Source organism: Danio aesculapii, chromosome 3, assembly GCF_903798145.1.
Source record: "Danio aesculapii chromosome 3, fDanAes4.1, whole genome shotgun sequence".
NCBI classification, from domain to species: Eukaryota; Metazoa; Chordata; class Actinopteri; order Cypriniformes; family Danionidae; genus Danio; species Danio aesculapii.
Genome location: NC_079437.1, coordinates 34,473,718 through 34,486,151, shown reverse-complemented (window position 1 = coordinate 34,486,151; position 12,434 = coordinate 34,473,718). Strand labels below are relative to the sequence as shown.

General features: G+C 37.3%; 1 protein-coding gene across 2 annotated transcripts in view; it reads right to left on the bottom strand.

The window, feature by feature from the left end:
• prkcbb (protein kinase C, beta b) overlaps nt 1-12,434 on the bottom strand; it is a 259,088-nt gene that overhangs the window by 39,934 nt on the left and 206,720 nt on the right. For both annotated transcript variants that reach the window (XM_056453821.1, XM_056453820.1), the window contains exon 16: nt 4,707-4,847. In XM_056453821.1, coding sequence (XP_056309796.1) covers nt 4,707-4,847 — 141 coding nt within the window. The remainder of the gene's footprint in view (nt 1-4,706; nt 4,848-12,434) is intronic.

Below are 12,434 nucleotides of genomic sequence, written 5' to 3'. Positions count from 1 at the left end.
TTGATGACAGCATGGACGCAGCAGTGAACTCAGTTTTCTCAAATCAACAGAACAATCTGTTCTCATTGAGAGTGCAGCGAGACCTCATAGCCGAACAGGCGCAGCAGGAAGGAGATCACGTTTAACAGGCCAGTCTGAGTCCGAGCGGGAGGTCAGGAGGGTTGATGCGGAGGGAAGCACTGCTCCGTCTGACAGCTCACACACATATATACACACAGAAGCTGAACTCATTAAGGATCTGACAAAGGCGCCTCAGCCTGGCCAGAGCCCTAGCACACATGCCGCTAACAATGCTACGATGCTACTGTGTGCCTCTTGCTGTGGTGTGTGAGGAGGACATACAGACTCCTCATTACACCCTACTGTTCTCCACTGCCTGGAAAGTTTGACTTGTCATCTCTGTGCAACAAAAGTACAGCAGAATTCAAACACTTTGACATTAGCTATGAAAACTACATGTCCGGTCGTCTAGTTTGAGCTTGAGCTGTTGTGGTTTGCTGAATGTGATTCACGAAAGTAAGACATTTTTACTGGATCAACTTTCTTTGCAGGGTCTGAAACAACATTCTTATTAACCTATCATAGCCCTTTGTTTCTGCACAGGATCTCACTGGAAAATGTAGATTTTGGTTAATTTAAGAGCTAATGGACACCGAAGATCTCATTCAAATTAAACTTTGATTTGTTAGAAAGAGGTAAGCACCACAAACCATTACAGTCTATGAGATTGCACAAATACATATGACTTCGCAAGTAATCCATCAAAATGTACAATATTATCTACACTGCAGTATTGAGAACTCAGAATTTAAGGTAACATACTGTAAGGATTGGAATTAGAATTCACAGTAAGAAACACAACAGTGCTAAACAAGGAACACAATATAGTATTTAATATAGTAATTCAACCCTAAACAAGTTTTGTTAAAAGAAACACACCATTGCAGGAGTAATTTTGAATACATAATTATATATACACTGTAAAAAGCAATAGCTCTTCTCACTAATAAAATTAAGTGCAGTTAACTTGTTATGAATAAGTTTGTTCGCCTTATTTAAATATAATATAATGATATAACATCTTATATTGTTGTAATCCCAACCTTTTAGCACATTAAGTCGTTAAACTAAAAAGATTCAAGTAATCTTGACTTACAATAGTATGTATTTACAACTTTTGAGCGGTCATATGTCAAAAGCATGTTAATGATAGAGAATGGAGACGAGGGAATTGAGGAAACAGATGGAAGAATAAAATCATAATCAGACATAAGCATAATAAATCTGAGAGCTTTTTCAATTCTTTGATGTTCAAAATTAATAAATATATTAATATATTATAATATATTAATATAATAATATTAATACTTCCAATAATATTTGATTATATAATAAATGATATCATAAAAATATGCATATAATAATAATAATAATAGATAAAATGATATTTATATAATCATACATACACAAATAATATTATATAAATATTATTATTTATTAATTATTATTATTACTACATTAAACCTTGGTTGAAAATTACTTGTTATAAAGTGTTATATTGTTTTTTGCAGTATGCGCGGATGCTATATAATACAAAAACATGTTTTAGAAGTGTAAGTATTGTTTTTTTAGGGTGGTACGGGCACACAGTGGGTAGCGCTCACAGCAAGAAGGTCGGAGGTTCGAGTCCCGGTTCGGTCAGTTTCTGTGTGGAGTTTGCATGTTCTCCCCGTTCATGTTGGTTTCCCCCACAAGTCCAAAGACGTGCTATTGGAGAATTGGCTGAGCTGCATTGTCTGTAGTGTATGTGTGTGTATGTCCTGGTCCTCCAGGTTGGGGGTTGAACAACCCACCTCGGAAAAATGAGATGTTACGAAACACAAACATGGTGCGGCTAAATATCAACTTCGATATAAATGGCCCTGGGAGTGAGTAAGTAGGTAAGTAAGTAAGTAAGTAAGTAAGTAAGTAAGTAAGTAAGTAAGTAAAGTATTGGTTTTTGTCTTTACTTAAATGTTTTAGTTCAGTTTACTTGATCATTTTAAGGCAATCGCTTTCCTAATATTTCCCTTGTAATGTGAACACTAATAAGAAGTTAACACAACTAATTATTTTGACTCAACAGTACTGAAGTTTACTTTATTAAGAAGTTGTAAATAAGATTATATGCCAGAATACTTTCAGTGCCCTTTCCATTAACAAAATAGTTTAAAACAATTATAAATTTATGCATAGGATGTATCTGACCCAAGCGGCAACCTCCTGCTCTCCCTCAGGAGGCCAATACGGAAGTAACTGAAACTGCAATTCATCAAAATTTCGCTAGTCCTGGCTCCATAATAGAGCAAGTGGCAATTGAGCCCACTGTTAGAATGGCCAACTTTACAACAGAAAAAAAGGTGTTTACAGCCTGGTACAAAGAACGATTTTGGTTCATATTATTATTATTATTATTAGCTAATTATTATTAGCTATTATTACCCTCCATGACAACTGTGAGGGGGGTGAATTTTTTTATAACTCATCTATTTCCTTTATTTTAGGTTATATTAAGTTTGCATAATTAAGGGCGTAGCCACTTGAGTGACAGCTAGGTCTCGCTGGTCGCCGTCACTTCACCTCAGCTGAATCCGGCAGATTAGCCACTGATCTCGGCATATTCATCGTATTTTTGTGTTGTTTTATGTGGCTTTACACAGTCAGCTGCCTTTTGGACTTATTTCTTACAATTATCAGATGATATGGGATGCTGTGTGCACTTAATTGTGCTCACAAACCATTCACGTGGCCTCGTTTCCCATGTGAGTAAAGTTATATACTTGTATACCATCTCTATAAATGTATTTGTTTTTATTTAAGATCATTTATCATTAATATTTTTCTTTAGACCCGTAAAGCACTCCAGAATGTGACAGATTGATTAGCTGTAGGCTCTAGAACAGTCATCTGAAGCGTTGTCATACAGTGTTACGCTGGAGTTCATCAATAGTCTTGCATTTACTAACACACACTATATCTGAAGTGTTTGGAAGTAATTCGCGTTTTCCTCCTGTAGAAAAACGTCATAAGAACAATGTTTAGTGGCTCACTGTATTACTACAGTGTTTTTAAAAGTCTAAACACTTTATTGATATAGTGTACAGCCAAGCACATGTGGTCAGAACACAAACGAGTCGCAGGTAATGAAGTATCAAGCGTTTCTCCCAAAGTAAAGTCTGTCTAAGCCAGGTCTAAGCAAAGTGCCAGCAGGCGTCTGTAGCTCCGCCCACTCTCCGCCTCTTTGCCCTTGTTTGGTATCCCGCCGTGGGTGCGATGACGCGCGAACAAAATGGCGACGGTTGGCCGCGCCTACTTGTAGCTTCTTTTGCAGTGTTCAGAAACCTATGGGTGACGTCACGGATGCTCTGTCCATATATTTTACAGTCTATGATCTGACCCGACTTCGTTTGAGCAAAATGTACCCCAATTTATCATCCAGGTGTCACAGATGTAAAACTTATTCAGGATCAATCATGCATGTTTTTTGGGAATGCAAAAAGCTACAATTTTTCTGGAAGGCAGTACAGGACTTTACAGCCAAAGCTTTGTAAACTCCATTGGACAACACACCAACACTATACCTCTTTGGTATAGAACTAAACAAGACACTTGATCCTACTTCTATAAAGAGACTCGGCATCATATCCTATCTAGCAAAAATGCATTTTGCTCAACTTGAACCAACAAATAGGCCTTGAACATTTGAACAGTTCATACAACTCCTGAATGATGTATTTTGATAAGTGTGACTTTAATCACAGCAGAACTTTATCTGTTTATTATGATTTTTATATTCTGTTACTTTTATTTATTTATTTATTTATTTATTTATTTATTTCATGACTTTTGCTGCTATATTTGTGTCTACTGATATCCTTGTCTTTGTCCTTTTTGTTTTTGTTTGTATGTTCATTAAAACCAATAAACAAATAATAATAAAAAAGTTGTAAATACAAACTGTTTTAAGTTATGCTGGCTAAAAATCAACACACTACTACTAATTTTAAAGCAATCGGTTTCCTCAATTTTTCTAAGGTCAACTTATTACATTTTACAGTGTATATAACCAAAGTATTTCACTCTATACCCTTCAAATTCATATTATAGCACTATATATATATATATATATATATATATATATATATATATATATATATATATATATATATATATATATATATATATATATATATACACACACACACACACACACACACACACACACACAGTATGCTCATTTCAAACACTTACAATATGATCTCTTTCTTGTAATGTATGTTGTATGAACACATTAAGAGTGATTCATAATTCAAATGATATCTGTAATTCGTATAGCAGTTGTATTTATTTCTTGCTATGTATTTTTTTTAATCCTGCTTCATGAAATTGGATAACAACAAAATAAATAAATCAATTTATAAAAATTACAGTCTGGCGATGGTTATTAATGTTGTTCCAAAAAAGACAAAAGAAAGCTGATACAGTGTTGTCTCACTTTCATAAATTATGTCACACATTCTGTTTCAAGTATCAGGCTGAAAAGAATAAAGGTTAATACAACTCCATTTCAGACTCAAATTGGAAGTAGCCATCAGTGTTTTAGACAGCATCACAAACCAATGAACGTCAGAAAGAAATAGCACATGTGTGAGACTCGCTGGACTTACGGCTTTTGGTTTAAATGGTGGCTGAACTTCCCTGTGCTCCAGCTTCTCCCAGTCCATGTAACGGAAGAAGCCATGTTCCCTGATGTCTCGCTCACCTTCCGGACCACAGCCCAGACGCTTGCCTGGGTGTTTGGTCATCAGCTGAAACAAAGAAAGCCACAGCGATGAGAACACTAGCATAATCATCTGACCTCCAGTTTAGATAGGCGTCACATTTATTTTAAAATACTTAAACACAGTGTCATTTGTTTGCTTCTTTTGTGCAAAAAAAAATGTGCATGAAGCCATAGTATTTTTCTTAAATAATAAGTTACATTTTGCTATGTTTTTAACCAAACCCTATTGTATACCACCTTAAAATGAATAACAATAAATAACAATAAGGCTAGTAAATAACAATAATTATATAACAATAATAACAATAACGAATAACAATAAATTATATATGACTTAACACTCCTATTATCCAGGATGCCAATTTGACCCAATTCTTTTTTCCAAAGGCTCCCTATTATGCCCCTTTACACAAGATGTAAAAGAAGTCTTTGGTGTTCCCAGAATGTGTCTATGAAGTTTCAGCTTAAAATACTCATCAGATCATTTATTATACCCTGCTGAAAATGTCAAAGCCGTTTAGTGCCTGTGGCTTTAAATGCAAATGAGCTGGTTCTCCCCGCCCCATACTTCAAATAGAGTGTGGTGTTTGGGGACACCCAGCATCAGATGTCAGGATAAGCATATCACAATCATGGACAGTTTTCATATACTGATAAAGCAGAGACCCAGTTAAAAAATACCAATGTTAAGTCTGAACCAGGATGTTTACAATAGTTATTTGATTTAGTTGTTGTAGAGCACGGGTGTCCAAACTCAGTCCTGGAGGGCTGGTGTCCTGCTGAGTTTAGCTGCTTCAACACACTTGCCAGGAAGTTTCTACTATATCTAGTAAGAGCTCGATTAGCTGGTTCAGGTGTGTTTGATTAGGGTTCGAGCTAAACTCTCCAGGACACTGGCCCTCCAGGACTGAGTTTGGACACCCCTGTTGTAGAGTTTATTCAGCCTTTCTGTGACAATGAATAAGCCACATACAAACACCATTTTAAAGTTTGCTTTATACTATTAAATGCCTTGATATACTTCAAAGCAAATTCTTTTCATTCTTCGTTTGAGGGCAAAAAGACATTTACAAAGGCTGAGCGATGGTGTACTGCTTTTTAACACTTCAACACCCGCCTGCTGCAGTAGGCGGGCTTGTAAATGTATCACGCAGCTTACATGTACCCCTATGAACAATTGTGACTGAGAGAGAAGAATGGTTTCATTATCATCTGGCAAACAGCCTTTTCCACGAGAAGCGCCACTACAACATCATCACAGATAGACGCCTTTATATGGCACTGCCAATGTGCGCATGCTCATAAAAAGACAAGACGTAGCACAATGAGATGGGCCACCTCTAAGTCCTAAAATATCTTCACATGCGATAATATAGGTGCGGATACTTCTGAACCAGCTGTGCTACTGCGCTCTCCAGTGTATTCCCATGGCTAGTGTTTTTATTTTGCATGTTGTTCTCTTGTCTGATCCCTGTGGAATGAGAAACAAATCAAGGAGAATGAATTGGATGTCAAAGATGGACTTCCAGAACACAGCCACCAATTGCGCAATTGAGGAGGGGGGTTGAGGTGGTGAAGGTGCGCAAAGTGAAGAGGGGGTAGAAGGTGGGGGGGAAGGTGCGCGAAGTGAAGAGTGGGGTGGCGTGGTGCGCGCGAACTAAAGAGCGGGGGTGAAGGTGCACGCGAACTGGGAAGCAGGTATGAAGATGGTTACGCGGTTGGTTCGGTGCGCATGGGGACTGAACCAAAAAAGCTGAGGAGCAGGGGGGTGGGAGTGGAATTCCAGGAGTTTTCCGGGAGACAGAGCAATACGGGAGGTAGGCGTTACATTGGTCTGAAATACGGGAGACTCCCAGGAAAAACGGGAGTGTTGGCAGGTATAGTTTGTATTTGTGATTAATGAGCACTGTTGTCCTGTGAGACATGACATTTCGCTCTTCTGTACGTCCACAAATGTAGCGGACTGACAGTTAAGCTTGAACTTGAACTCATTCAAGAACTGAAAGCAAACTGAGGACATGATAACACATGCCTGTCAACCAAGATTGATGGTCGGGAGGACCGCACTTATGTCACAGTGCGTTAGCCTTGAGATTGAAAATTTTTCATCCTGGGTTAATTGTAGGAAATGTATATTAAAAAAAAAAAAAAAAAAAAAAAAAGGACTTGATTTTTTTTAAATCACTCTAAAATAGATGTGCACGCACTACTCCTACACACATTTCTGTCCAAACAGAATCCAAAAGTTGATTTTGCATGATAGGTGCCCTTTGATGTCTGCAAAAACATGGTTTATTTAAAACGATAGTTAAGCTATCAACACAATACATACATCTAATTACTTGACAAGATTTTGTTGATCAGATTTTATTTTAATAGGAGGGTTAATTCTGGTTGCTATTCACTGCCATTATACTGACAAGTGACACATGTTAATAATTGAAAGTAGAGCATATGGCATGTGTCATCAGAACAACGCAGGGGTGAGTAAATAATGATTTTCCCTTAAAGGGAGCCTATGATGAAAATCATCTTTTGTAAGCTGTTTGGACAGAACTGTGTGTAGGTATAGTGTGTTCACAAGTCATATTGGGTGATATGAAGACAAGAAGTCCTATTTTGTTTATTTCCTGACATTAAAATAGGATCCAAATCCCTCCCATATTGAGGCCCACTGCAATGTGACATAGGAGTGTGGTTTCCCCGCCCTCTGAATTGATTGACAGCTGCGTATTAACATGTCTCCGTAGTTACGTGTATAATCATATCAACAAGACATGATGTGCGCAAAGCAACTGGGATTAAAAGATCTGTTCAGCTCTCTGTGATCATCAATCATCATCAAATATGATCAAGAGTGAGTTTCACAAGTTTAAAAAGTTTTTAAAACAGTGCATGTGTGTAATGAATTACAGTGATTTTACCGTCTTTATCACCACAGCCGCATGTCAGTACAATTATAAAAGAAGACGCTTCAATCCTGGTTTGTGGACGTTAAATCAGGTTTATTTTGTACATTAACATAATGGATATCTATGCAGCAGAGGATATTAACGTGTATCCTTTTAAATTTGTGTGCAAAAACTGCAAAATTAAATGCGCACACTGTGTGTGTGTCTCTGTGTGTGTGCGTACATGAACTTTGCAATAACATTGTGTGTGACTTATCGTTGCAACTTCACAACAAATAAATCAAATAATCATTGGTAAAGCTTTTACTGTAGTATTTCTCACAAACATTACGCAAGATCTGCTTCCTTTATGTCTGTCACTCTGCTGTTTATCTAATGCAGCCGATGCGGAGATTGAGGCACACTCTGACAGGCACGTGGGAACGGTGGGCGGGGAGGACTAGTATTAAAGGCACAGGCACAAAAACAGCTACATTGTGTTCAAAGCAGAAAATTCTAATGTTATGAAAGGTATAATAAATAATCTGATGGGTGTTTTGATCCAAAACTTTACAGACACATTCTGGAGACACAAAAGACTTCTCTTAAATCTTGAAAAAGGGGTAAAATAGGTGCCCTTTAAATAGAATTTCATTTATGCTTTCTGACTGAACATATTGACCTTATTACAGGATAAATAGATAGCACTGTCCACCATATTACAGAATTTGTATACAGTACATGACATATTTTTTATTAAAGCGAGTATGTCATTAATCATGATTAATGTGTAGCACTACGAGCCTAAATATGTAGTTCAAAACACAGCCTCAGACTGGCCGTAGTCCAAGAGGTTTGTTCAATAATTTTATTTTATGGGTCAGAAATGCAGGTTGCATTAACATCCCAGGAGGTGGTAAACACTAAACCCACAGCAATGAGAATGTCATTACATTTTTTTAGGTCAAATAACTTTTTCTTTCCAGTTTTAGCGCTGCCTCCCTTCATCAACTTACTTTTGCGCACACACACACACACATCTTTTTTTCCTTCCACTGACAGCTGTTTTATTCCCCGGTAGAACATGCTATGTTGAATATAACAAAATTGTTTGGCTATTTTATTCCAGTGAGTGATTTTAGCGTGTGTAGGAGAGATTAGGCGAGGGGAAAAGCTCAACAACTTGCCGCTTTTTCTTCAGCGCCTCAGTGCGCATGAAAAATTGATGGCAGCAGAGAAAGTCTTTCCAAGCTCTTGTAAGCCATAGGTGGAGGTGCTGGTGGAGGGGGAGATGCAGGGCTCTGCTGACTGCTGGAGCTTTAACACTCTCTGGATCAGGAAGGCCTGTGCTGGGACAGGGTCGGCTGGGTCGGGTCAGGTCAGGCTAGGCTGGATCAATCCCTGACCCTCAGTGTCGTCTGGACTCATGGTGTTTGCTAAGAAGTGTGTGCTCTACTGCCCTCGGACGCTTTGTCATCATTGTCATCATTAATGTATACAGCAGGGGCAGGACTCACTCACTCAGTGTGTGGCAGAGCTGACATGAGCAGCTGGACCAACGCTGAGACACAGAGACACAGCTGGCTAATTCTCTCTCTGCATCCGTCTGTCCATCCATCCAGCCATCCATACATACTATCTATCCAAAAACATCTATTTATCTATCTGTCTTTTCATCCAACCATCTCTACATTGTTATATTAATTGTTTCTATCTGTCCGGCTGCATAGATGTCAGTCTTAGCCTTATTGTAATATCTGTCGTTCTATCTCTCCATCAGTCTATTTGTACATCCACTCATCTGTCTGCCTATCATTACATTGTTTGTTCTTTCTTTTGGTATGTATATCCATCTCTCTCCATCTATCCATTCCTCCATCTCGCTATTGCGATATCTAACATTCTATCATACCTGTCTGTCTGTCTGTCCGTCTATCCATCTACCTATCCATCTATCCATCCTTCTACCTATTTATCCATCTGCCTATACATCCACTTACCTATCTGTTCATCTACCATTCATCTTTACCCATCCATCCACCTATTTATCTGTTCATCCATCCATCCATCCACCTAGTGTATCTATCTATTTATTCATCCATCCATCAATCTATCTATCAATCTATCTATCAATCTATCTATCCATCTACCTACCCATCTATCTATCTATCTATCTATCTATCTATCTATCTATCTATCTATCTATCTATCTATCTATCTATCTATCTATCTATCTATCTATCTATCTATCTATCTATCTATCTATCTATCTATCTATCTACCCTACCTACCCATCTACCCATCTATCTACCCATCTATCTATCCATCCATCCATCCATCCATCCATCCATCCATCCATCCATCCATCCATCCATCCATCTATCTATCTATCTATCTATCTATCTATCTATCTATCTATCTATCTATCTATCTATCTATCTATCTACCTATTTATTTGTTCATCCATCCATCCACCTAGTGTATCTATCTATTCATCCAGCCATCCATCCACCCATCCATCCATTTATCTATCTATACCCATCCATCCACCTATTTATCTGTTCATCCATTCATCCAGCCATCCATCCATCCATCCATCCATCAACCTAGTGTATCTATCTATTTATTCATCCATCCATCCATCCATCCATCCATCCATCCATCCATCCATCCATCCATCCATCCATCCATTCATCTATTGTTTAACAAAAAAAATAGTTAAAATAGTTGTGTACAGTCTACTACATGAACTTACAACAGTCTGAAATAAATTCAGTTAAAAATACATTTTGACCATAAATTAAAAATTGTAACATTTTCTGAAGTTTTCTTCAGGGTCTGAACAAAACTGAGCAGTTTTTCGTCCATATTCTCATTATAAGGGACAAAAAAATTGGCATATGTACTAATCATATAAGACAAAACATTAAATAAATACAATTATTTTAGACAGCTTAAAATGTGAAAGATCAAAACTATAAAGGTTCTACGTAACAATTTATTTAAAGTGGGATCTATCACTATCAAATAGCGACTTATTACCTGTCTGTTCTTAAGATATTGGCTGCTTACTTATAAAGTTCATATTCTGATCTTATTCTACATCACTAATCCTACTATACCTAAAACGACTACCTTAATAACTAGTAATAAGCAGCAAACTAGAAGTTTATTGAGTTAAACGTCATAATTAATAGTTTGTTAATAGAGATATACAGTAAGAATCCAAAATACAACTATTTATTAATCTACAAAACTCCATCTATCCATCCACCAATGTCAGTTGTTTTCTGTTTGGCAGAGTGCTCATGTTTTACAGTCGTCCTTCTCTGAACGACAGAGGCGCAGTGTAATCCGACAGCCAGATTCAGGAGAGCCTCTAGAGGCCGACTAAAGCCAAAAACACAAGTGACCTGGAGCATCAGAGTCAAGTCAATTGCTTTATCTCTCCCCCCTGGCCCTCTTCAGCCCACTACAGAGAAGTGTGGCAGGAGTGTTCTTCAGAGAATTCAGCACCGATGCTCTTCAACTTTAACTCTGAGTTAGTGACGCTCACTCCGCTGCTCACATGAAAGACTAAAACCTGTGGGACTTCATGCCCCATCACTGTCTAGTCAAATGAACCTGAGATGGTTCATGACCACAGGTTCACTCTTCAAATGAAATGTTCTTTTAATAGCCTTTGAACTATTGGATTTCCAGGATTTTTCTAGCTTTCATGCACACTACATAAGAATTCACACAGGATAATGATTCATCAACAACAAACTGAATTTTTAATCGGTTTTAAAGAGTTATACTCTATGTGCTTTGTGTACATTGGAGCTGCAGAATACTGAGGAAAAAAATAGACCATACCATATTTAGTTTATCTGTGATAAATGGGTCAAAGATGAAAAGGGTTTTTATTCAAGATTCAAAACAACAAAAGTGCAATGCAGCTTTATTTTTCCCCTTTACGTTTGAAAGTTTCCTGTTTAATCTGCATTTCTTCTTCTAATGATGGCTATTTTTTTTTTTTTTGTTGCATAATTTATTTAATTAAAAATTGTATCAGGCAATTAAACTTTATCAAAGAATTATTGGACGGTAGATTAAATTACTCACAGCACAACTTCAAAACACAAATGTTACATTTTTGTACTTTGCTACTGTGTTTCAAACCAGTATTTTTATTCTAATAATAATAAAAATAAATAAAAAATAATAAGAATAATAGGCGTCACGGTGGCGCAGTGGGTAGCACAATCGGCTCACAACAAGAAGGTCGCTGGTTCGAGCCTTGGCTGGGTCAGTTGGCATTCCTGTGTGGTTTGCATGTTCTCCCCGTGTTCGTGTGGGTTTCCTCTAGATACTCCGGGTTCCACCACAAGTCCAAAGATATGAGCTATAGGTGAATTGGGTAAGCTAAATTGGTCATAGTGTATGAGTGTGAATGAGTGTGTATGGATGTTTCCCAGTGATAGGTTGCAGCTGAAAGGGCATTCGCTGCGTAAAACATATGCTGGATAAGTTGGCGCTTCATTTCACTGCGGTGACCCCAGATTAATAAAGGGACAAAGCCAAAAAGAAAGTGAATAAAAGAATGAATAATATTAATAATGCATTATGTTCACTTGATCTTTTACTTGGGCTAGTATTCTATTTTTTTTTTTATAAATATACCTGTCTTTATGATGAATTTTACATTTTTTATTTACACAATAAAAATGTAAAAATGA